This window comes from Thalassophryne amazonica, chromosome 23 (genome assembly GCF_902500255.1).
Source record: "Thalassophryne amazonica chromosome 23, fThaAma1.1, whole genome shotgun sequence".
Taxonomy (NCBI): domain Eukaryota; kingdom Metazoa; phylum Chordata; class Actinopteri; order Batrachoidiformes; family Batrachoididae; genus Thalassophryne; species Thalassophryne amazonica.
In genome coordinates, this window is record NC_047125.1 from 8,726,135 (window position 1) to 8,752,901 (window position 26,767).

The 26,767-nt window shown below is 40.6% G+C and overlaps 1 protein-coding gene across 1 annotated transcript in view; it reads right to left on the bottom strand.

The window, feature by feature from the left end:
* sorcs2 (sortilin-related VPS10 domain containing receptor 2) overlaps positions 1-26,767 on the bottom strand; it is a gene marked incomplete at its 5' end in the record, with an annotated part of 485,537 nt that overhangs the window by 53,552 nt on the left and 405,218 nt on the right. Inside the window, 8 exons of the mRNA XM_034165018.1 lie at positions 8,478-8,577; positions 11,708-11,830; positions 14,062-14,174; positions 14,854-14,977; positions 23,508-23,641; positions 23,948-24,134; positions 24,235-24,406; positions 24,514-24,633. Of these exons, the coding sequence (XP_034020909.1) occupies positions 8,478-8,577; positions 11,708-11,830; positions 14,062-14,174; positions 14,854-14,977; positions 23,508-23,641; positions 23,948-24,134; positions 24,235-24,406; positions 24,514-24,633 (1,073 nt within the window). The remainder of the gene's footprint in view (positions 1-8,477; positions 8,578-11,707; positions 11,831-14,061; positions 14,175-14,853; positions 14,978-23,507; positions 23,642-23,947; positions 24,135-24,234; positions 24,407-24,513; positions 24,634-26,767) is intronic.

Consider the following 26,767-nt stretch of genomic DNA (forward strand, 5'->3'; position numbering starts at 1 on the left):
TTGGCTATGTACCACAGGCTTTTAAGGTGGCAGTAATTAAACCATTACTTAAAAAGCCATCACTTGACCCAGCTATCTTAGCTAATTATAGGCCAATCTCCAACCTTCCTTTTCTCTTAAAAATTCTTGAAAGGGTAGTTGTAAAACAGCTGATCATCTGCAGAGGAATGGTCTATTTGAAGAGTTTCAGTCAGGGATTAGAATTCATCATAGTACAGAAACAGCATTAGTGAAGGTTACAAATGATCTTCTTATGGCCTCAGACAGTGGACTCATCTCTGTGCTTGTTCTGTTAGACCTCAGTGCTGCTTTTAAAGGCACTGCGCTGCGGTGGTTTGAATCATATTTATCTAATAGATTACAATTTGTTCATGTAAATGGGGAATCTTCTTCACAGACTAAGGTTAATTATGGAGTTCCACAAGGTTCTGTGCTAGGACCAATTTTATTCACTTTATTCATGCTTCCCTTAGGCAGTATTATTAGACAGCATTGCTTAAATTTTCATTGTTACGCAAATGATACCCAGCTTTATCTATCCATGAAGCCAGAGGACACACACCAATTAGCTAAACTGCAGGATTGTCTTACAGACATAAAGACATGGATGACCGCTAATTTCCTGCTTTTAAACTCAGATAAAACTGAAGTTATTGTACTTGGCCCCAAAAATCTTAGAAACATGGTGTCTAACCAGATCCTTACTCCGGATGGCATTACCCTGACCTCTAGTAATACTGTGAGAAATCTTGGAGTCATTTTTGATCAGGATATGTCATTCAATGCGCATATTAAACAAATATGTAGGACTGCTTTTTTGCATTTATGCAATATCTCTAAAATTAGAAAGGTCTTGTCTCAGAGTGATGCTGAAAAACTAATTCATGCATTTATTTCCTCTAGGCTGGACTATTGTAATTCATTATTATCAGGTTGTCCTAAAAGTTCCCTGAAAAGCCTTCAGTTAATTCAAAATGCTGCAGCTAGAGTACTGACAGGGACTAGAAGGAGAGAGCATATCTCACCCATATTGGCCTCTCTTCATTGGCTTCCTGTTAATTCTAGAATAGAATTTAAAATTCTTCTTCTTCTTATAAGGTTTTGAATAATCAGGTCCCATCTTATCTTCGGGACCTCATAGTACCATATCACCCCAATAGAGCACTTCGCTCTCAGACTGCAGGCTTACTTGTAGTTCCTAGGGTTTGTAAGAGTAGAATGGGAGGCAGAGCCTTCAGCTTTCAGGCTCCTCTCCTCTGGAACCAGCTCCCAATTCGGATCAGGGAGACAGACACCCTCTCTACTTTTAAGATTAGGCTTAAAACTTTCCTTTTTGCTAAAGCTTATAGTTAGGGCTGGATCAGGTGACCCTGAACCATCCCTTAGTTATGCTGCTATAGACTTAGACTGCTGGGGGGTTCCCATGATGCACTGAGTGTTTCTTTCTCTTTTTGCTCTGTATGCACCACTCTGCATTTAATCATTAGTGATTGATCTCTGCTCCCCTCCACAGCATGTCTTTTTCCTGGTTCTCTCCCTCAGCCCCAACCAGTCCCAGCAGAAGACTGCCCCTCCCTGAGCCTGGTTCTGCTGGAGGTTTCTTCCTGTTAAAAGGGAGTTTTTCCTTCCCACTGTCGCCAAGTGCTTGCTCACAGGGGGTCGTTTTGACCATTGGGGTTTTTCCGTAATTATTGTATGGCTTTGCCTTACAATATAAAGCGCCTTGGGGCAACTGTTTGTTGTGATTTGGCGCTATATAAATAAAATTGATTTTTGATTTTTTTTTTTGATTTGGTAACAATCTGGTAACATCTTTTCTCTTTTGTCCAGAGGACACAACATCCATGATTTTCAAAAACAATGGTCTACAGCACACTTTTCCACTTTGTGCCTGTCCATTTCAAATGAACTCGGGCCCAGAGAAGGCGGCGGCATTTCTGGATGTTGTTGATGTATGGCTTTCACTTTGCATGGCAGAGTTTTAACTTGCACTTGTGGATGAAGCGATGAATTGTGTTAACTGACAATGGTTTTCTGAAGTGTTCCTGAGCCCACACGGTAAGATTTTTACACAATGTTGTTGGTTTTTAATGCAGTGCCGCCTGAGAGAGAGATTGAAAGTCGCGGGCTGTTGGTTTTCGGAATTGCCACTTACATGTAGAAAGTTCTCCAGATTCTCTGAATCTTCTGATTATACGAGGTCTGTTAGAAAAGTATCCGACCTTATTATTTTTTTCAAAAACCATATGGATTTGAATCATGTGTGATTACATCAGACATGCTTGAGCCCTCGTGGGCATGCGAGAGTTTTTTTTACACCTCTCGGTTACGTCATTCGCATGTGGGCAGTCTTTGAGTGAGGAGTGGCCCACCCTCTCGTCGATTTTTCATTGTTTAGGAATGGCTCAGAGACTGCTGCTTTGTTTGATCAAAATTTTTTCAAAAGCTGTAAGGCACAACTGAGTGGACACCATTCGATAAATTCAGCTGGTTTTCGTTAAAAATTTTAATGGCTGATGAGAGATTTTGGTCTGGTAGTGTCGCTTTAAGGACGGCCCACGGCGCCTGACGGCGATCTGCGCTTCGAGGCGGCAGCGTCTCGCCGTTTCAAGTTGAAAACTTCCACATGTCAGGCTCTGTTGACCCAGGAAGTCGTCAGAGAACAGAGAACTTTCAGAACAAGTCGGCATGAGGAGTTTATTCGGACATTCCATTGTTAACGGACATTTTGTAATGAAAGAACGTGCAGGCCGGACCCGACCGCGGGGGGTCACGACAGGAAAAACACCTCTGTTGGAAACCTTAACGGGCAAGTTGGAACGTGCCCAAGCTGTTGAACAATTTCTCAGTTACTCACTTGTTGAAAGCCATCAAAAGCCGCCTGAATTTTACAAATGGTTTTCAACACGGAGGTGTTTTTCATGTCACGCTGCACACAGATTGGCGAATTTGCGCGCACGTCTTTCATTACAAAATGTCCTTAAACAGTGGAACGTCCGCATAAACTCCTCATGCCGGCCTCTTCTGAATCTTCTCTGTTCTCTCACGACGTCCTGGGTGAATTAAGCCTTAAATTAGGATGTTTTCAGCTCGAAACAGGCTCGAAACAAAGGAATTCAGCCAAGAGGGCTGAACCACATCTCACTAAAGGCCTGCCCACAGGGAAATGACGTCACCGACGCGTGAAAAAACTCACGCATGCGCACGAGGGTTCAAGCATGATTGGTGTAATCGCACGTCATTCAAATCCATATAGTTAAAAAAAAATAAATGTGTCGGTTTCTTATCTAATACACCTCGTATTATGGACTGTAGATGAAGGAATCCCTAAGTCCTTGCAACTGAATGTTGAGAAACATTGTTCTTAAACTTTTGTACTGTTTTTTTTCCACACAGTTGTTCACAAAGTGGTGATCCTCACCCCATCTTTGCTTGTGAATAGCTGAGCCTTTTGGGGATGCTCCTTTTATACCCAGTCATGACACTCATCTGTTTCCAATTAGGCATTCTTTGAGCATTCATCAACTTTCCCAGTCTTGCCCCATCCCAACTTTTTTGAAATGTGTTGCAGGCATCCATTTCAAAATGAGCAAATATTTGCAGAAAAATAACGTTTATCAGTTTGAACATTAAATATCTTGTCTTTGTGGTGTATTCAATTGAATATAGGTTGAAGAGGATTTTCAAATCATTGTATTCTGTTTTTATTTACATTTTACACAACATCCCAACTTCATTGGAACTGGGGTTGTAATAACAGATGCACATCATTGTACCATGCACAAGCTATATCTGAAAGCGGAGGCTGATCTGAGAGACGTGTGAACGAAACACACACACACACACACACACACACACACACACACACACACACACACACACACACACACACACACACACACACACACGCACAAAGACAGATGCATCTTGCTTTATAGATAGTTAGATTGGTTTCATTTATTATACTTTGGACTTTCCCTTCCACATATGCTCCAGTTGCTCTTTCAGCCATTGGTACTTCTCAACTTTCTTGTGCTCCTTCTTTCTGATGTTGCTGTCAGCTGGGATTTCCACATCGATTACAACTATGGTTTTCTTTCCTTTGTCCAGCACCGCTATGTTTGGTTGGTTGGCCAACAGCTGTTAGCCAACCAATTGTCTGTCTGTAATTTGACGTCCACAGGACCTTTGCCCTGTCATTCTTACCTTGGGTGGTGTCTCCCATCGGGACTTGGGGAGTTCAACCTGAGCACATGTGACAGATGTGAAAGAGTCTGGAAATGCCATGGAGAAACTTATGCGGCCTGCAATATCATTCAAGCATGACCGGTTTGGTGGTGGGTCAGTGATGGTCTGGAGAAGAATTTCATTGGAGGGATGCACAGATCTCTACAGGCAAAGCAAGGGCACTCTGACTGCTATTATTGGGATGAAGCCCTTATATAAATAACCCCTATTATATATATATATATATATATATATATATATATATATATATGGTTTGTTTTTAATAGCCGGTACATGAGCATGTTCACGCACTGTACATCCTGTGCAGACAGCCATGTTCTCACACACACTTACATTCTTAAATTGATTTATTCTTAAAGAAATAAGCATGAAGTAACTGTTAACAAGGAATGATTTCTTTATTTTTTACTTTTTATTCTGTGCATAAGGACATGGCAGACAAACCTGAGTACACTGAGTATACTGGAATACATCCAGAGACAACAAAGCAATTACCAAAGACCTGGGAAGTCCTGCTATAGACGTAGACTGCTGGGGGGTTCCCATGATGCACTGTTTCTTTCTCTTTTTGCTCTGTATGCACCACTCTGCATTTAATCATTAGTGATCGATCTCTGCTCCCCTCCACAGCATGTCTTTTTCCTGGTTCTCTCCCTCAGCCCCAACCAGTCCCAGCAGAAGACTGCCCCTCCCTGAGCCTGGTTCTGCTGGAGGTTTCTTCCTGTTAAAAGGGAGTTTTTCCTTCCCACTGTAGCCAAGTGCTTGCTCACAGGGGGTCGTTTTGACCGTTGGGGTTTTACATCATTATTGTATGGCCTTGCCTTACAATATAAAGCGCCTTGGGGCAACTGTTTGTTGTGATTTGGCGCTATATAAAAAAAAAATTGAATTGAATTGAATCAAGGTGTGATATTTACATTCGCTTAAAATGTCCCTAAGACTTCATGCACTGAAGAAACTCCCAAAAAATCCTGGCATCTTTGAAGGTTGGAGTAGTCCCACAAGAAAATTAGAAATCTTTAGGCATGCATTGGACATAGCCAGGCCAAGCTTGTAGGTGTCGTGAAGCACGATTTGACTTGACCTCCCCTCATCACAAAACCTTGACACTAATGCTGCGTTTACACATAACGACGACAAGTCACGAATGCCAAATGCAGCACTGAGATCTAACAGCACCAGAACCATAGTGGTGTCCGAATCCATTGTAAGCAGAAGATCATTCACCACTTTAGTGAGAGCCATCTCACTAAAGACTGATGTAATGATATTTTTTAAAAGCAGACTGCAGTGGCTCAAAAAGTTTATTCTCAGTAAGATAGTCCACGAGCTGCCGTGACACCACTTTTTCCAGAATTTTTGAGGAAAATGATAGCTTTGATATCGGCTGATTGTTTTTCAATACACTAGGGTCAAGATTAGGTTTCTTAAGTAATGGTTTAATCACTGCAGATTTGAAACATTTAGGAACAGATCCAGAAGTTAAAGAAAGATTAATAATTTCCAGCATAGTCGGCCCAAGAGTGGGCCACAGGTCCTTAAACAGTTCTGTTGGTATAGGATCAAATAAACAGGGTGTGCTTTGTGTTGACGTTATAAGTTTCGTCAGCATGCCTAGTGAGATACTATTAAATTCTGTAAATCGAGGTAATACCTCAGTAATGGTGCCCACCTCAATAGCAGGGTGTAGTGGCTGGGTTAATGCATGCTAGGATATTTTTAACCTATTCTATTTTCTTCTCAAAGTAATCCAGGAAATCCTGTGCTGTAAAAGGAGAGCGAACTACAGGGTAAGTGTTGCCACCGTGTGGAACAAGAACTTTGAGTTATGCTTGTTTTTGTTGATCAAATCAGAGTAATAGGTCCGCTTTGTAGCCAATAATGCACGCTTATAGTCTAAGATAGCACCATGCCACACAAGGTGGAATACGTCTAATTTTGAATGACGCCATTTCCGTTCTAGACCCCTTGCCTTATGCTTGAGGTCACACAGGTAATCACTGAACCAAGGTGACTGTGATTTGGAGGAGTGCGGTTTTAACACAGCTGGCACAATCATGTCAAGTGTAGTTTTGAGCACTGAGTTTAAACTATCCACAAGTCTGTCAATTGATTGGGTATTTGCCAAATGTGAAGCTAAGGCATCAGGCAGTCTGGCTTCGAGTTCAGTCTTAGTTGAGGAGTTGATGCATCGCCATAGTGATATATAAGGTTGTTGTTCCACTAAACATGGCAGCGAAACTGTAAACTTCAGTGAGTGATCAGAGACCACTGACGTAAGAGGCATGATGTCAATATTCGTGACAGCAATGTCATGTGCAAGAACCAGATCCAGGGTATTTCCACTAATGTGCGTCGAGTCCTGAATGCATTGCCGAAATCCTAATGCATCCACAATTTCCATAAATCATTTTAGTCCAGCAGTTAAGGGATAGAATCGTGCACTTTTTTACAAAAGCACCAAACTTTGTCCAGGGACTCTAGGTTATATTAAGTCATGTCAAAGCGGGAGACATTTGATTTTAGCCCTGTATCCTGCTTTTTTTTTTAAAGGGTTTTTGCATGGTTATAATACAGTGTATATTTTGCTATTCATATGACAATACGATCATATGGTTATTATGTAGGGGGCCAGTGATCAAGATTGGACATTGTTAAGCTGTAGAGAATGGCTACTGCAACCAGTTCTTTCGCCAGTACTTCCTAGTCCTTCTGGTTGGGGCTGGGTGCAAGATGAGGATGGCTGGAAGCCACACTGAACTGATAAGCCAGAGGCATCAAAGCATTGCAAAGAACTGATCTGATGTTCCCGTAAAAAAACAATGCAAGAAACCATGCAAATGCACAACAATGAGCCTCTCTTGCACAGAACTATGTGTATGTCGGGGTGCATGCTACCAGTGAAAGATGGGCATGTCTAGTTTATTTATACTAGTTATGTATTTTGATATGGTTTTGGAGTTAACCATAATGAGAAATGTTTAAATGTTTACTCTTTCTAGTAGTGTGCTACAGTTTTTGTGTTACTGGATTTGAACATAAATAGTCATGCAGAATCTAAGTTATAGAAGTAACTGTTACAGAACTAGTGTTCTTAAATTGTAACAATTTTAAGAGTGTAAACTAGGTTTAAGTGCATTTGTAGCATAGTTTCTTTTTCTATGCATGTAAACAGCTTTCAGTCACTTTAAATTAAATAGAGAGTCATGATTTTATGTTATGGAAGATATAGCATAAGGTAAACTGAGTGTTTTAAATTGTAAACTAAATGGTTATGGCCATAAAAACAAAACTGATTTCTTGTAATTAATAAAAAAGCATTTCTTTCCGTTCAAACACTGTTGTTACTTTAGAGTGTAAATATGTTAGAGTGCATGAGTAGCATCTTTCCTTTGCCCTATGCTCGCAAACAGCTATATTGCATAGGTATATTGATATTCACAATGAGTTAGACAATATTTAGTCACTTTCCCTAGATTAACGCTTTTTCTAAGCGTGTAAGCACACTGAAGTACATGCAAAGCATCCCTACTTAGCCTTAATACATTTTTCATAACTTTCAAGTTTATATTATGAACTTAAAAAGACATTTGGATAACAGTTTGTCATGAATTATATGCTGTAGAAGGCTGAACATGGTTATTCTCTTAAACCCAAGTTTTTTAGAGTGTATATGTTTATGGATTCAATGTCTCCTGATCTTATATACTTCAGGACACTATAAAGTACCTCTGATAAAGTTTTGGCGCTTTTGTATAAAAGTGCATGATTCCCCTAAAATCTGTCCCTTAGCCGCCAGACTATTTGCAGTGTGAGAAGGGGTGAATATGAGGTACTGCAAAGTGTTTTGAGGATGTATTCACTATATACAAGTATTCCATTCATACAACCACTGTCACATGTGTGTTGTGTCTTGCATTTTGATTTCCTTGCTTGATTAAGATATAAACAAATTTGTTGCACGATGTAGCAATTTCCACTTTGCATATCAGGATTTTCAAATAGACTGGTAATCCTGGACTAGTGATTGACGGGTAGTTTTTAAATAATCTGAGGTAGAAAATTTAATTGAAAGAAAATTGCCTGTTTGTTTTATAAACACAATCTCTGATACTACTGCTGATGAGTGATTATTAATTAGACATAGTCCATGGAAAGAGATTAGTAATATGCATATAAAAGAAGCCCACTATAAACTGTTATTTAACACCATAACAATAACAACATACCTGTGTTCGGGTCAGCCAGCATCACTAGCACTTGAACACCACCTCGTACCATGAAGCTGACATTGTTGTCATTGAAGGCCCACATGATGGCTGGAATACGCTAAATGAGAAAACATGAACTCATCAACAAATCATGCTCTGCAGGTTCAGAACACTGAACATAAAAGCAGTTATTAAACCTCATGGTTTAATAAATGATCACCTCATGAGGTGATCAGTGGATCACCTAATGGGTGATCCACAGTGCGCTTCCAAAACAAAACGCGCACTGTTGAAGCCTACCTGTGTTCCATTCTTAGTGTACATTTGGGATTACATTAGGACATGCATATATGTGATCAATATCAGACCTACTAACAAAGCATTAAGCCACCTTGACTCTTGCACAAATTTAATCCCTTCAGTGGCACGCATTCATCGTGCCAATGCGTGTCATTAGATGGTACACTTGAAAAGCCACCTTGACACTTGTATGAAATTGATCTGCCCACAGCCCTACGCACAATGACACGCATTGACATGCAGTGTTTGTGAACGAGTTGTGCAGTGTTCATGACTAGTTCACACCAAGTCGCAAATTTATGTGTGGCAGAAATTTTGAACATTTCTAAATTTTCTTTGCAAACTGGCACACAGCCTCCCACAGTTTACAACAGTTCACAATGAGTTTACTCATTGGCACACAATCTTGCATGCCAATGAGTAAACTCAGATTAAAGTGTCAAGGTGGCTTTACTAATGTACAAACACTGCGGTAGCAAGTCCATGAAAAAGAACAAAGGTACATAGTCATTATTAGCACAAGATGTCTGTGTAGAAGGCACCCCAACAGAAAAAAAATGCATCAATATCTAGTAGAGCCTCCTTTGGAGAAATAACAGCCTCTAGTTGTTATTTCCTATAGCTTCCAATAAGAGTTTGGATTCTGGTTGAAGGTATTTTGGACTGTTCTTTTTTACAAAGCATCTCAGGTTTTATGGTTTCCAAGCATGGACAGCCCGCTTAAAATTACACCACAGATTTTCAATAATATTCAGCTCTGGGGACCAAGATGGCCACTCCAGAACATTGTACTTGTTCCTCTACATGAATGCCTTAGTACACTGTGAGCAGTGTTTAGGGTCGTTGTCTTGTTGAAAGATCCAGCCCAGGCACAACTTCAACTTTGTCACTGATTCATGAACATTGTTCTCAAGAATCTGCTGATATTGACTGGAATGAGACCCTCAACTTTAACAAGATTCCCAGTACCTGCACTGGCCACACAGCCCCACAGCATGATGGAACCACCTCCAAATTTTACTGTAGGTAGCAAGTGTTTTTCTTGGAATGCTGTGTTCTTTTTCAGCCATATTCATTTCTTGAAAATGACAACAGTATTATAGTGTACAATTTACAGTATTTTCTGGAAAGGTATTTACATCTCTCGACTGTTTTTTAATACAATTTCTCCGGAAACTATAGCTGCCTTTTTCTCCTGTAGAAACAACAGATTTCATTTATATATTTATTTTTAACAGTGTACCATGAAACTGTTTTCTTCTTCTCTCTACATTTTGTCAGATAGTCGGTTTGAGCCCTGTTGTAGGATGTGGAAGGACTACTACATTCATATTTAAATAATAACAATAAAAAAGCTCAATACAATTCTGTAAAATATATAAATATAAACATGGATATCAACTTGCTTCATTATTATTTGAGTTTTTACATTGGAAATTAAAACTTCTTTTATCAGTTGGTGGAAATGAAAAAGCTACCTGTAAGACGTCACTTATGTGGATTTGGATTTATGTCCAAATAAATCCTTTTTACTTTAATCAGTCCACAGCACCTTCTTCCAAAATCAAGCTGGCTTGTCTAAATGTGCTTTAGCATACCGCAAGCAACTCTGTGGCGTGTACGCAGAAAAGTCTTCCTCTGCATTCTATCTCATCCAGCAACTCCTTGTGCAAAGTATGCTGTATAGTTAAACAATGCACAGAGACACTATCTCCAGCAAGATCATGTTGTAGGTCTTTGTAGCAGGTCTGTGGGTTGACTATGACTGTTCTCACCATCTTTCGCTTCAGCTTATCTGAGATTTTTCTTGGCCTGCCACTTCGGGCCTTAACTAGTACTCTGTACGACATGTATAAGTACACACTAAACACTGAATATTTCACTGTAAAAAATGTGCAAATGAAATGTGCAAATAAAATAAACTGTGCAATAAGAGAATAAAAAATGTGTGAAACAGAGATTGAAGTTGAGTTGTACATGAGGTATATGAATGAGTGAGTTAGTGTCACTGTGTGTGTGTGTGTGTGTGTGTGTGTGTGTGTGTGTGTGTGTGTGTGTGTATATATATATACATATGGACTGGAGTCTCCCATACACCTTCTGGCAAACTGAAACTGAAATTTCATATTAACGTTTTAAGAAAAATCATCTGCGTCATTAAAAAATACAAATACTCAACTGTTCACATTGCGAAAGACAAGAAAATCTGCAACAATGATTAAACTAAAACTGTTCAAACTTATAAGGTTCTATAAGATTCTACAAAGACAAATGGTAAATGCATTTATATAGCGGTTTTCCATCTGGATCAGACGCTTAACGCACTTTTAAATTTCACCTCACATTCACCCCAATGTCAGGGTGCTGCCATGCAAGGCGCCCACTACACACTGGGAGCAACTTGGGGATTAAGGACCTTGCCCAAGGGCCCTTAGTGATTTTCCGGTCAGGCTCGGGTTTGAACCGAGGATCCTCTGGCTGGATGGTCTAGTGGCTTAACCACTAGATCATCACCTCCCCAAGAAGGGTATGAAGGAGTGAGCTTGAACCTACTTTTTAAAAGAGTAAGAAACAGCTTGGTAAATATCTTCTATAAGCCAAATGTGACACCTAAACTGTATGTTAAAGCAGCTGATGACTTCAAATAAGAAGTTGAAGCAGAAAAATTAAGAGAAATAGAGTATAACAAGTGGATTGCTGTTTTATGTTTGCTCTTGCTAACATTCAACATAGCTATTGAAAACTCTGTCTATGCTACCTTGTCATTTAGGTGATTATGAAACAGTAAATACAATAAACAGTAAATGCAAAGTTCTGAGTTTGATGAATCTGAATTTTAATTCACTTGTTTTGGTTTTTGTTCATCAATAACAATGAAAATTATTAAATTATTATTCATATGTATTTTTGGCAGTTTAATGTTATGAAAAGTGTAAATGTTTATTTACCTTATCCACAAACATGCCTGTCGTGGCTGGTTTGCTCTCCAATTGAAGGACGTAAAGGTCAGCAGTGGTGGGGAGGCCCGGCTTCACCACAGTAACCAGGGTCTCCTCAGTGATCCCTGTCATCTGGGAAAGTCGGGATGGGGGGGACCTTAATCACAGTTTCTGTGTCCATTTATCCAACCTCATTCATGATAATATATACCAAAATTTTATTTTAATTTCAATTAAAAATCCATTTTAATTTTTGTATCTCACTGAACATCTCCCATTTAAAAGCAGATAAGCAAAATAATTGTGCATTTTTGTGCTCAAAGCATTAAATGAAGTGTTAGTTTATTGCATGATGTTTATTTTCAGATGGGGAGGCATTTCAGGTTTGACCTCTGAAAGTCACAATAGGCCATTGACCTCGAACAATATTAAATACTGACTGGCTATGGACAAGTGATACAAAATTGTATCTTAAGATAACACAGTTTTTGTTAAATCAGGAAACCTGTTATGATCTTATTCACTGGATCAACCAAAACATGTTAATTCACTGTGACCGGATTTTACACTTTCCATCACCAGTTAAAGCCAGGGGGTGTCTGGACTTTACAGTAGGACAGGAAACAGTGGAATTTTAAAATTAGAAATCCAGCAGATACAGATGATTATAAATACACATTTCAAGCATCCGAGGACAAACATGAATTGTTATTCAGGCCAAGCCAGACTACATTAACATGTAAAATTCTTCCTTTCTGTGAGTTAAAACAACCTGAATTCATATCACCCCATTCCACAGAGAGCTGTTCTACAACAATCGCCCATGATCCAACAAAAGTGCAAAAATAGGATGAAACAGCTTGATCTGGCTTGCCTCCTAACAGGCTGGCTTACAAAATGCGGACCTGTCAACCCACTCGAAAATGAAAGTTAAGGAGCTGTGCCCTCGGCCAGATGTGACTGACCTGTTCAACACTGAACAAAACGACAACTGTGGCGACCGAAGCCACTGTTTCAACTTCAAACATGTTTGCCCCAATGGAGCACGATAAAACAAGCTTCAACTTGTCCTCACTAGGAATACCCTTTTGAAGACACGTGAACATGATTGAAGCTGTTAAGACTACAAACACCTGGAAATGACCACATAAAGATTTTGTGAATTGGAATGAAACTTTCGTAACTACTATGTATACCAAGTGTGTTCAAGATGGACAAAAATGGATCAAGAAGTTGTATACTTGTGTGACACACCTTGAGGTACCTTTGTTGTGACTTGGTGTTACATAAATTAAATTAATTGAACTGAAGTTACTATGATGCTTCAAAATGCACCCCAATTTATCTGGGATTAAACAGGAAGGAACAGTGCTCTGTGGAATATTAAGATGCAGTGCTCAGGGACAACCCGGAAGCAACAAGAATACCAATTTGTTGGGAATAATAGTGGTTGCAGAGGTAATGGACCCCTGTAGGTCATTCGAGGTCAGGTCCTGGATGCCTTCATGTCTGAAAATAAACTTAGTTCCTTTATAATATGTGTGACAAATTTCTTGCTTTTATCAAAAAAAAAAAAAAAAAAAACAGTTATTTTGCTTATCAGCTACACTACAAGTGAAAAGTCTTGTCATGATAAATCAACCGGTTTTGGTTGATCCACTGAATAAGATAACAGATTTAACAAAATTTGTGTTGTCTTGAGATATAATTTTATATAATTTGCCCATAGCCAATCAATATTTAATATTGTTAGAGATCAATGACCTCTCGAAACCTATAGAGGTCAAACCTGAAGTCCCTCCACATGTATACTGTACTGTATATTAAAACTCCTGAAAATGTATTGCTTTTATCACAAAAATGCACAATACCTTCTATAGATACAGACAGATTCTTTGTTGTCATTGTAATGTGTACAACGAAAGTACTGGCAAAACGGGTTATCATTTTCATGTTGAGCTGGTGGCTGGGGGGGGGTGTTGTCGGCAGCTGCTGAAAGTAACTACAGAAAGTAACTAGTAATCTTAGTTACTTTTAAAATTGAGTAATCAGTAAAATAACTAAGATACTTTTTAAAGGAGTAATCAATAATTTGATTACTTTTTCAAAGTAACTGTAGCAACACAGGTGGCAGCCTTAGTTTCCATATTGATGGTCTTATAGGTGGTTGTGTGGCCTCGTTTGCATACTGGGTTATAAAATGGCCTGTTCAAATGGGAGTTCATCCAAGTACAATATAACTGCACCAGAACAAGAGCAACAGATTGACAAATCTCTGAGAAAATTAACATAAAATAAAATAAAGTAAATAAACATCCAATTTTACAGCTTTAATTGTTGTCCTGCAGTCCTAAGAGTCCTACCTTAGAAAGCAGTTTGGTGACTACCTGGCCAATGTCCTCTCTCCATTCTGGAATGTTGGGGTTGAAGTGATCCAGGTTCCTGCTGAAGCTCAGGGGTATGATCTGGAACTCATCTGGGATTGTTTGAAAAAGTAAAGTAGTTACCATTCATTTTATTAATGATTTCATTTCAAGACAGGGTTGCTGAGCCGCCAAATAAAGAAATTTAATTCATTAAAACAGTAGATACAGAAGAAACAAAAGATTTACAGATTTACACTGCATGTGCACAAGTGACAGACATTTACAGTATGAACAAGAACATAGTGTCCATATACAGATGGAAGCTGCATGAAGACATCAACATTAAACACAAAGTGGTCTCCCATCCAAGTACACATCAGGACCTAACTCTGCTTCACTTCTAAGATCTGATGCGATCCCATGGACACAAAGCAGAATGGTTGCTTTCTTTTTTACACGCAGTATGTCTCTACCTTTCTCTCAACTCTCGCTCTGTAGCAGTCATACAGCCAACATTCAAAGTCCCAACAATCACTTCCAAACTAACTTTCCTCCTTCCCCACTGCTTCTGGACATGCTCTCCACCTCTTCTCATTTGCACAAAAGCAGCCGAATTTCCTCTGGAACATTGCTGGACGCCTCTATCAATATGGCACAGAAATGGGAAACCACTGTGATGTGGTATGTCGTCATCGCTATCATTTAAAATCTTAATTCCAGTAAATGTCTTTGCATGTCACAATATAGTCAACAGAAAATGGGATTATTCCTTCACAAATTTCCTGTTACCGTAGACTCTGACAGTCCTGGTATCCTGCACCATGGATCGACCATTGGAAGCTTGGACAGTGACTGCAACCTCTCCTGTCTCAGGGAATCGTGTGAGAATGCTGTTCTGCAGGGTCAGCTTTGGCTGTGGAAATATTACAGCTGTTAATTTTGTCTATTCTTTATCACAGCAAATCATAAGAGATCATTCATTGCCATGGTGAGAAAAGTGCAAGTCTTTGACAGATAGTTTATTCTTTCAGCTCCTCCCTCGTTTTGTCACTCAGGGTTGTCACAGCAGATCCAGATCTGCATGTTGATTTGGCATGAGTTTTACACCGGATGCCCTTCCTATTGCAACTCCACATTACATGGAGAAATGTAGTGGGGGTGGGGTTTGAACCGGGAACATTCCGCACTGAAACCAAGCACACTAACCACTTGGCCACCAACCCTCAAGTCTTTGACACATAATGCTGTGGAAACACCTGTCTCAATAGGTATCGGATTTATGAAACCAGCAGTGTCCAAACTATTCCAGAAAGGGCTAAGAGGGTACAGGTTTTCTTTGCAGCCACTGACTCCAGCCGGTGATTTCACTAGTGAACTCATCCCACCTGCTCAAAGTGATGTTCCTCTCCAATCATTTATATGATTGGAGAGGAACAGCATTTCTGGAACCAGCCAAACAGTCCAGCAGCCTCCAGTCACCCCACACTGCAGCCAGCTGGCACCCACCTGACGTGCACACGCCAACACATCCTGTCCAGCGATGGGTGAGCTGCAGAACCAGATTCATTGTGTTTACCTATATTTATATTATTTATTTATTTATTCTGAGGACAGAAGTGGAAATTAAGTGTAATGCTGCTGGACGGCGGCTACCCACTGTGGATGCGTGGATAGATTATGACAGCACTCTGGCTTCATTCTTTATCTTATTTTTATAAGAGCATTTCCAAAGGATCACAATGCCTGTGCATCCTGTGCTACCACCGATGAGTCATGCCATTTAATAGAACTGTTTTAAGCGTGCCTCAGCTGTACATGTGCGTCAGGCACTGTGCCATCTAATGGAACTGAGTTTCCAATCCAGTGTCCAGCTGTGCATGCACACTGGATGCATCTTATCCAGCCACATGAACCAGATTTACTGTGTTTTCTCTTTTTATTAATTTTGTTTTCTGAGAACCGCCATTTCATGCTGCCAGCATGCGGCAGTCCTCGTGCATGCAGGGCCAGTGGGCTTCACCTGTGTGGAGAATGTGGACGAGGTGATCCAGATTTACTGTTTTTATTTTCATTGTCTGTGAGGATGTCAAAGGAACTTTGCAGCTCAATAGACATCATTGTGTAAGTCTGGGTGGCTGTTCAGGCTTTTCTTCTTTTTTTATTTTTAAATTATCCATTTATTTTAGCAGGGGCGGTGGTCAAGTGGTTAGTGCGCTTGGTTTCAGTGTGGAAGGTTCCCGGTTCCTGCCACATTTCTCCATGTAATGTGGAGATGTAATGTGGAGTTGCATCAGCAAGGACATCCGGCGTAAAACTTCAGCATGCAGATCCATCTTGGCTCTACTGTGGCGACCCCAAGTGGAAAAACAAGGGAGCAGCCGAAGGAACTTACTCTTTATTTATTTTCTTATTATTTACAGTGCTTTTTTCTGCCTAAATTCGGAAGAATTTTAACAATCTCTTTCATACAACAATATAATAGTCCACATCCATCCTGAGCACTGTGTGCACAAAAGTGTGGTCATTTCAGCCGTGCCAGTGCTGCTGAACATCTGTGAGAGTGCTACGGTACTTGGCATTGATGCACAAATCCTTATGCCTGCAAAGGCCGCGCCAGTGCCACTCAACTTTCGCGTGTGTGCTATGCACCATGTCAGTGTCTTTCTCAGTGTGTGTGTGTGTGTGTGTGTGTGTGTGTGTGTGTAGAATGCTCGAGATTTGTGTCTGTATTTTTGTTGTCACTCTAAATGGCATTCAGAGGACAGTTGACAGTCATGCGTGCACTTGTTGAGAGGACCAATTCAGTGAGATTCCTTATGAGAAAGTTTTCTCCTTTCCGCCTGTTTCCACCTCCTCTCCAACAGTCGTCTGTCAGTAAGATACAACTCTTTGGATTTGTTTGGAATTTGCAAGTGAGATGGTATGCAAGTTCTATGTAAGCTCTGAAGCCCACTGGTGATAGTGCTTGTCTCTGGATTGCACGGTGTGGGGTGGATGAGATCTGGAGCTCCTCCAGTATGGGGCAGCAGTTTGACACAGGTTGCTTCCCCAGCCATGATCGGTGCCCTTTTGCTGGTTTGTCTGGGATAATACAGTTTAGGTGTCTTGTGCAAGGACAGACCATGGGCGCAGAACAGACCTTTAGGTTTGTCATGTGTGTCAAGAAAAGGCCCTGTGACCAGCTGACTTCTTCTTCACCCTTATCAGGCACTCAGCTGGTTGCACTTCTTTCAAGCAGGAAAACCTGACCTAACTGAAAGTTTGTCTGTCACAGAGCTGTGGTAAGCTGCCCCACTCTTCTTTGCAGAATTATAAAGTTCATCTACACTGGAGAGTTTTCAAACACTGCCTGTTGCCTGTCATACTGCAGCAACTCGACAACTTTAAACATTTATACTTAGGATCACTGTCTTACTCCATGACCAAATTGCCTTTTAGCATCAGCTTGAGACAGATGACAGCAGGTAGGTTAATGGATAGGAGTTGGGTTACCAATATGTAGACCTGGGTTTGAATTTCAGTCACCAATTTGTAGACCTTTTTACAATTCTGGTCATGCTTTGTGTCTGTGTCCTTGGGTAAGACACTTCATCTAAGTTGTCCCAGTCACTCCAGTCATAAAAGAGTCCCAGTCTTGAGTAGGGAAGCAACCTGTGTTGGACTGTCATTCCATCTATGGTGAGTGGTAAAATCTCATCCACTTCAAAGCACCAGCAACAGAATTAATATCTACAACACAATAAATGAGTAGGTCAAGACTGGTGGAGAGCAGAATTATGTTTCCCTCATTTATGGAAAGGGTCCCATGTCTTGGAATGGCATGGAATGGAATGAGATTTATTGTCACTGTCATTACAAAGAAGTGGCTTTAGTTGCTGAAACAACTCTAATTAAGTGTTGATTTGAAGAAGGTGATAAAATAATACATTTTGATACAGTTTTCTGTTAGCGTTGCAATCACCCTCTCTATCCATATCTCTATCCAATCACACTGGGAGAAAGATCTGGCAACTAATATTTCAGAAGATGTTTGGGATTATATACTGCAGAGGGTACACTCTTCTTCTATTTGTGCAAGGCATGGGCTCCTTCAATTTAAGGTCCTTCATCGACTACATATTTCTAAGGAAAAGTTTTATCCAAATAGTGATCCAGTCGGTGCAAAGCAGACATTGGCTCATATGGACATATCCCAAACTTAGCAACTATTGGATGTCTACATTCAACACTCTCTCTGTAATATATAAAATCAAACTGGTTCTCTCTGCTTTGACTGCTCTTTTTGGAGTTAGACCTCCTGACATTTCTGTTGCCAAGCAACATTCAAATGCTATTGCTTTGCGTCTTTGCTTGCGTGATGACTTATACTCTTGAGGTGGAAACAAGAAATCCCTCCTTCGCATGATCAGCTGAAGTTATGAGGTTTTTACATGTGGAGAAGATGTGATACACATCTAAAATTTGATTGTTTAACTGCTAACCCAACTGTATTTTGTCCTTGTCTCTTTTGTGTCTTGTTTTGGGGTTTGTGTATAAAAAACAGACAGCTACAAATACATTTTGTACATTGTATTGTCAATGTCGAATGCTGTTGAAAAATTACAAATAAAATAGAAAAAAAACATGCTAAAGAACAATATAGTGAAGATTCTGAAATTATGAACAAAATGCTTTTGTTTGTTTTGCCTGAATTCTTATTTGTTAGTTGCTGAGACTGCTTTTGAGTTAAAGTGAAAAGCAATGGAAGCAGAAAGCCAAAAAAGTTGTTTTTGTAAATAAAAACTTTTATTCATTAATTTTTTTTTAAGGGTAGGAAAGACAGGATATTTAATGTTCAAACTGATAAACTTTATTGTTTTTGTGCAAATATTTCCTCATTTTGAACTGGATGCCTGCAACACATTTCAAAAAAGTTGGGACGGGGCAACAAAAGACTGGGACAGTTGATGAATGCTCAAAGAACACCTAATTGGAAAGCGGTGAGTGTCATGAATATTTACATTTTACACAACGTCCCAACTTCATTGGAATTGGGGTTGTAATCGATTTCTAATCTATTTCTCCAAATCACAACAGAGTTGCCTCAAGGCACTTCACACAAGTAAGGTATAACGTTACTAACCCCCAGAGCAGCGGTGGTAAGGAAAAACTCCCTCTGATGAAGAAACCTCAAGCAGACCAGACTCAAAGGGGTGACCCTCTGCTTGGGCCATGCTACAGACATTTCACAAAACAAATATACAGGAAATGCTGTTGGTGCACAGGACAGGAGGGTCTCCAGCACAAATACCACACCCATCTCTGGATGGAGCTGCACCTTAGACAGAAAAACAGAATCAGGCATCAGAAAGACAAGAAATATAGTATAATTTGCTAGCATTAAACAAGAAAAACAGGAAATACAAAGGTGATCACCGGGCACTAGCCCTAAGCTTCACTAAAAGAACCAGAATTTAGGTAAAGTTGAGTCCGTGGCACGCTCCCTTTCCTAATAAAATGAATGAAAAGAGTAATAAGTGTAAAACTATAATCAGGGGTGCACATAACTGGTACTCACGGTCCTTATGCGTGCTAAAAATAAATTATGTGTAGCAGAAAACACGAGGGAAGACTTCATAAGAAGAAAGCAATGACATATTGTAGCAAAAGTGTTTCCCACTGCTGTGCATCAATGATGTTTAACACACATGAGCACAATGAGTATCAGTTATGTGCACCCCTGACTATAATATACCAGTATGCTAGCCATACGAAAAGGAAAATAAATGCATCTTAAGTCTGGACTTGAAAGTCTCCACAGAATCTGACTGTTTTATTGACACAGGGAGATCATTCCACAGAACAGGGGCATGATAAGAGAAAGCTCTATGACCCGCAGACTTCTTATTCACCCTAGGGAGACAAAGTAGTCCTGCACCCTGAGAACGCAAAGCCTGGGCCAGTACATAAGGTTTAATTTGGGCAGCAAACCAGGGAGGTGCATGTCCATGAACAATTTTATAGATAAGTAGCAGAACCTTAAAATCTGATTTCAATGGGACAGGAAGCCAGTGAAGGGATGCCAAAATGGGTGTAATGTGGTCAAACTTCTGCTTCGTGTCAAACGTCTGGCTGCAGCATTCTGAACCAGTTGGAGAGCCCTAATGCTGCGGTTAACCAGAAAACAGAACATTGCAGTAGTCCAATCTTGAAGAGATAAAGGCATGGATCAGGGTCTCAGCATCAGCCATAGACATGACGAGAATTAAATTTCTCAGGTGAAAGAAAGCAGTCAAGGAAAATGTAGGATTAAAAATTACCCCAAGGTTCCTCACTTTGTCAGTGTGATGTTTGACACACAAGCCTGATCCAGCCCTAACTATAAGCTTTAGCAAAAAGGAAAGTTTTAAACCTAATCTTAAAAGTAGAGAGGGTGTCTGTCTCCCTGATCCGAATTGGGAGCTGATTCCAGAGGAGAGGAGCCTGAAAGCTGAAGGCTCTGCCTCCCATTCTACTCTTACAAACCCTAGGAACTACAAGTAAGCCTGCATTCTGAGAGCGAAGCGCTCTATTGGGGTGATATGGTACTATGAGGTCCCTAAGATAAGATGGGACCTGATTATTCAAAACCTTATAAGTAAGAACAAGAATTTTAAATTCTATTCTAGAATTAACAGGAAGCCAATGAAGAGAGGCCAATATGGGTGAGATATGCTCTCTCCTTCTAGTCCCCGTCAGTACTCTAGCTGCAGCATTTTGAATTAACTGAAGGCTTTTCAGGGAACTTTTAGGACAACCTGATAATAATGAATTACAATAGTCCAGCCTAGAGGAAATAAATGCATGAATTAGTATTTCAGCATCACTCTGAGACAAGACCTTTCTAATTTTAGAGATATTGCGCAAATGCAAAAAAGCAGTCCTACATATTTGTTTAATATGCACATTGAATGACATATCCTGCTCAAAAATGACTCCACGATTTCTCACAGTATTACTAGAGGTCAGGGTAATGCCATCCAGAGTAAGGATCTGGTTAGACACCATGTTTCTAAGATTTGTGGGGCCAAGTACAATAACTTCAGTTTTATCTCAGTTTAAAAGCAGGAAATTAGCGGTCATCCATGTCTTTATGTCTGTAAGACAATCCTGCAGTTTAGCTAATTGGTGTGTGTCCTCTGGCTTCATGGATAGATAAAGCTGGGTATCATCTGCGTAACAATGAAAATTTAAGCAATGCTGTCTAATAATACTGCCTAAGGGAAGCATGTATAAAGTGAATCCTAGCACAGAACCTTGTGGAACGCCATAATTAACCTTAATCATTCACCACTTTAGTGAGAGCTGTCTCTGTGGAATGATATTTTCTAAAAGCAGAGTGCAGTGGCTCAAAGAGATTATTCTCAGTAAGATAGTCCTCAGATGTCACTTTTTCCAGAATTTTAGAGCAAAATTATAGATTTGATATCGGCCGATAGTTTTTCAATACACTAGGGTCAAGATTAGGTTTCTTAAGTAATGGTTTAATCACTGCAGATTTGAAACACTTAGGAACAGATCCAGAGGTTGGGGGAGGTGATGGTCTAGTGGTTAAGGTGTTGGGCTTGAGACCAGAAGATCCTCGGTTCAAATCCCCGCCTGACTGGAAAATCACTAAGGGCCCTTGGGCAAGGCCTTTAACCCCCTATTGCTCCCGGTGTGTAGTGAGCGCCTTGTATGCAGCACCCTGACATCGGGGTGAATATGAGGCATTACTGTAAAGCACTTTGAGCGTCTGATTCAGATGGAAAAGCGCTATATAAATGCAGTCCATTTACCATTAGTGGTTAAAGAAAGACTAATTTCCAGCACAGTTGGCCCAAGAGTGGCCCAACAGTTTTGTTGGTATAGGATCAAATAAACAGGTCATGCTTTTTGTTGACATCGCGAGTTTCGTCACCATGCCTTGAGAGATACTCTCAAATTCTCAAATTGGGTTAAGGCATGCTAGAATATGCACAACCTAATGTCTTGTATTTTCTTCTCAAAGTAATCCAGGAAATCTTGTGCTGTAAAAGGTGAGCGAACTACAGGTGGTTGTCCATGAATAAGTGTTGCCACCATGTCGAACAAGAACTTATGCTATGTTATGCTTGTTTTTGTTGATCAAATCAGTGTAATAGGTCCGCTTTGTAGCCAGTAATGCATGCTTATAATCTAAGACAGCATCATGCCACGCAAGGTGGAATACTTCTAATTTTGAACTACGCCATTTCCATTCTAGACCTCTAGCCTGCTTGAGGTCACGCAGGTGATCACTGAACCAAGGTGAGTGTGTTTTTGGGGACTGCTGTTTTAACACAGGTGGCGCAATCATGTCTGTAGTTTTGAGCACTGAGTTTGAACTATCCATAAGACTGTCTACTGATTGGGTATTTGCCAAATGTGAAGCTAAGACATCAGGCAGTCTAGCTTTGAGTTCAATCTTAGTTGAGGAGTTGATGCATCGCCGTAGTGATATATAAGGTTGTTGTTCCACTAAACACAGCAGCAAATCTGTAAACTTTATAAGTGAGTGATCAGAGACCACTAATGTAAGCGGCATGATTTGTGACAGCAATACCACGGCATAATGTCAATATTTGTGACAGCAATACCATGTGCAAGAACCAAATCCAGGGTATTTCCACTAATGTGTGTCGAGTCCTGAATGCAGTGCCGAAATTCTAATGCATCCACAATTTCCATAAATGATTTGCAGAGGGGATCAGAAGGCTTATTTATATGATCATTAAAGTCACCAATGATTAGAATGTTATCTGCACTAGTTGACAAGTTACAGACGAACGCACCAAATTCACCTAAGAATTCAGAATATGGGCCAGGAGGCCTATATACAGTGAAAAAGTAATACGGCTGATTTTTATTCTTCTGACCTTGGCAATGCGTAATATCCTGAGCAGAGCGGAGAATCAGATGCTCAAACGAGGTATATTTGTGACCCCAACAGCTAATAAGCTAAACCTAGATTTATAAATAAGAGCAACACCCCCGCCTTGCTTCGCATCATGAGGGACGTGACTAAATGTATATGCTGGTGGGAAGGCCTCATTTAAGGGGAGGACAACTGTAGGTTTAAGCCACGACTCGATAGATTTATTCTTACACAAGATTTATAAAACTGATTATTTACAGTGACTGATTATTTTTGTTTTGATTTTAACATGTTTGAATTTAAAAAAAGAATAAAAAAGTGTTGATTTAATTGAATACCATGCTAGTAGTAGTGTTTAGTCCAATTTATGCGTTCATAAATTCGTGGCTTCACCATCATGGGTTAAAATGACTCCTAATACAGGCCAGATTAATACTTTTTTCTTTTGTACAATTATAACTTCCCTTTAACACTCTGAGGTCCACATTGCTTTGTTTTAATTTTAATTTAAAATGAAATGCACAATTTTAAAATGTAGCGTGTCATTTGCCTGTAGGTTGTTTCCTATCCACCAGTAGAAGACAGTGAAGTTGGACTCAGTGGGAAGAACCAGTGCTGTTAAATTGATTTCATGGTTCCTTCCAGCAATGGGAACCACTTCCAACTGTACTTTTTGTAGGGGTTCTGTGAGAGAAGAAGAAGAAGAAATTATTTTTGCCTTCAAAATCAAACAGTTTTGTGTGAAGAATTTTTAAACTTAAGTTCTTCTAAAACACTTCCTCTACATATGTACTTTCCTTTCAGACAAGGCTCAACCTTGTCATTACTTTTTGTAAACATTGGGTATAAGTGAGCTCATAAACCAACAAACATAAGCAGATAAAACCTAACTTCCTTGCTTGGTCTAATTTCTTAATAGTGAAACCACATGCCACCAAACGGTACCAGAAATACTTTTGCCAATGATCTGAACCTTTGTTTAAGGCTGACCTGTCACCTGGATGTACAGGGTGGCTTCGTCGTGTCCTGCCACGTTCTCTGCTTTGACTGTAACTTTGTAAACACCTGAATTTTCATAGTGATGTTGGATGGGTTCGTCTGTCACTGTTAGGTTCTGATAAATAGTTTGAACTCCATCACCAAGGTCCACCTGGTACTTGGTGCTGCTGGTGTCCCCCTGTTTGAAGGAACATATCTTCTTCAGTAATTAAACAGATAATGGAGGAAGATGGGAAGTACAGACCACATTATACCTGTGTATATACCTATCATATTACCTGTTCCTGATGGACAAAAAATGTGATGTCATCACCAGGTGCCACTGCAAGCATTTGTCCTTTGATGCCAACCTGCAATCTTCTAGGTGGCAGCAAAGGGCATTTGTGCTGTTTGCCACTTTGCTGCTTGTCTATCCCTCCTTCACAAGCGTTAGATATGATTTTTTTATACCTAGATAAGAGGAATTAACAAGTTTTTGTGTCAGCAGTGCTCTATAATTAGGTTCCATAATGAAACTGCTGTTTTATGTGTAAATGTGTATGTGTGAATGCACAGACCCAGTACTGGACTCGTAGGTTTGTCCTAGGTAGCAGTCTTTAGGTGGCAAGTCTGGTTCATACCAGAAGTCAGGGAAGCAACGATCACCATCTGTGTAGGATCGCTCAAAACCATAGTCACTACACACACACACACACACACACACACTTTAGTACTCCTATTTATCATCATATTCAAAGAAAATCAAACACAAATATTAGTCAAAGTGGAGTTGTGAGTCACGTATTGTAGTCATCAAGGCAAGTGAGTCCATAAAGCCTGGGTCCCACCAAATGACGACGGATGAATAATGAGCCACACAGCATGTGTTTTTTTTTGTTTTGTTTTTTTTGCTACGAGAGGGTTGATTCAACTATCGTGGGAGAATGGTGGTTCTGAGTAGCTCTTAGAGGCATTATCTTCAGTTAACAAGGCTCATCTCTAAGCGTGGCACAAATTTCAAGATGTTCAAAATTTAGCAACATTAGCGTGGGGCAGTTTGTGTACGAGTTACTACGATGAGTAACGAGGATTTTAGAGGCATGTGTGTGGTGCTTACGAGGCTGCTAAAAGTCCATTATCCGAGCGCTTGGCAGCTACGCAGGACCTGAGAGGCTATTTTTGGAGCAGCTGCCCTCTTGCGCACACAGTTCCACCTGCTCTGTGCTCCAGACACTGTATATAAAATAATTATTTTGTAGCGGATTATAATAATTTTCTGCCAAACCTTGGATGCTGAAAACACCTCTAATCACTTCTGGAATCACAGAAGACTTTTTCATCTGGACGCTTTATTCCTCTCTTTCCTGCTCCATGAGGAAACAAGTGTGGGAGGGGCAGAGGGTAGGACCAAATGTGCATTCGTGCACCGATGTCACACTACACAGCACTGTGTGGCTCATACGTGGTTCTACGTGGTTTAGCATGGCTGATATGAGCCATTCAAGGCTCTAATGTCCGGTCGGTCATGGCTGCTACGTGGCACACGTGGGGTACAGAGAGGCACATAGAGGTGCCTTAGTAGGGGATACGTGATAGATAAAAACGTGGGTCATTCTTCGAATAATCACTACACATTATTCATGGATTATTATTTGGTGGGACAAAGGCTTAAGGAGTTTTACTGTCTCTTCAGATAGAGAATCTGATTTTTGTGATGTTGTACATGGTGGTCCCAAGATGCTGTGTACAACTCGGCCATCAACACCTATGGGAAAAAGGAGCGCAAAAACAGAGGTTGATATGAGGCCCACTGGGAGGAAATGGAGCCTATGACTGAGGCCAAGAGGAGAGCCCTCCTGGCCTACAAGGCAGCGCCCAGTCCCAGCACATTAGAAACCCTCAAAGCTGCCAAGAGGAAAGCCCAGCAAACTGCCTGCCACTGCTCCAGCTCATACTGGCTGAACCTCTGAGGCAGTACACAGACAGCTGCCAACACTGGGGATGTAAGAGGCATGTATGAGGCCATCAAGAAGGCAACAGGCCGATCCACCTCCAACTCTGCCCAACTCAAGTCAAAGACAGGTGAAGTCATCACAGTTCAGGGGAAGCAGCTGCAGTGCTGGGTTGAGCACTATCTCAAGCTGTACACAACCCAGAACACTGTCACAGTCACAGCCCTCGAGAACATCCCAGATCTGCCAATCACGGAAGAGCTAGACACACCACCAACCACAGAAGAGCTTGGAAAAGCCATTGACTGCCTTGCTAGTGGGAAGTCCCCAGGGAGTGATGGTATCTAATCAGAAGTCTTGAGTGGAAAACCTGTGCTTTTGACTGACCTGCACTTTCGACTGTCAAAGGATCCTGTCCAGGCTCCTGCAGAAGATCACTGTTCCCCAAAATTCCTCACAGTGGTCTCTTCATTACACAAGAACCTGCACAGTTCAGTTTGCTTCAATGGCGCAAAATCAGAGGCCTTCCCAGTCAGCAGTGGGGTGAAAAAGGGCTGTGTCCTTGCGCCGACACTCTTCAGAATCTTCTTTTCTATGCTCCTCCAGTATGCCTTGAAGAATTGTAGCAAGGGAGTGAACTTTCACACCAGGGCCAACAGCAAGGTCTTCAACATCGCCTGACTTCACACTAAGACCAAGGTTGTGGAGGGGTACTCATCTGTGAGATGCTCTTTGCCAACAATGCAGCCTTGACATCACACTCCGAAGATGGTCTGCAGCTTGTTAATTGCCTCTCTCACGCCTGCAAGGAGGTCGGAATGACCATCAGTTTGAAGAAAACAAACGTCATGGCGCAGGGCAAAGTTGCTCCCCCTTACAC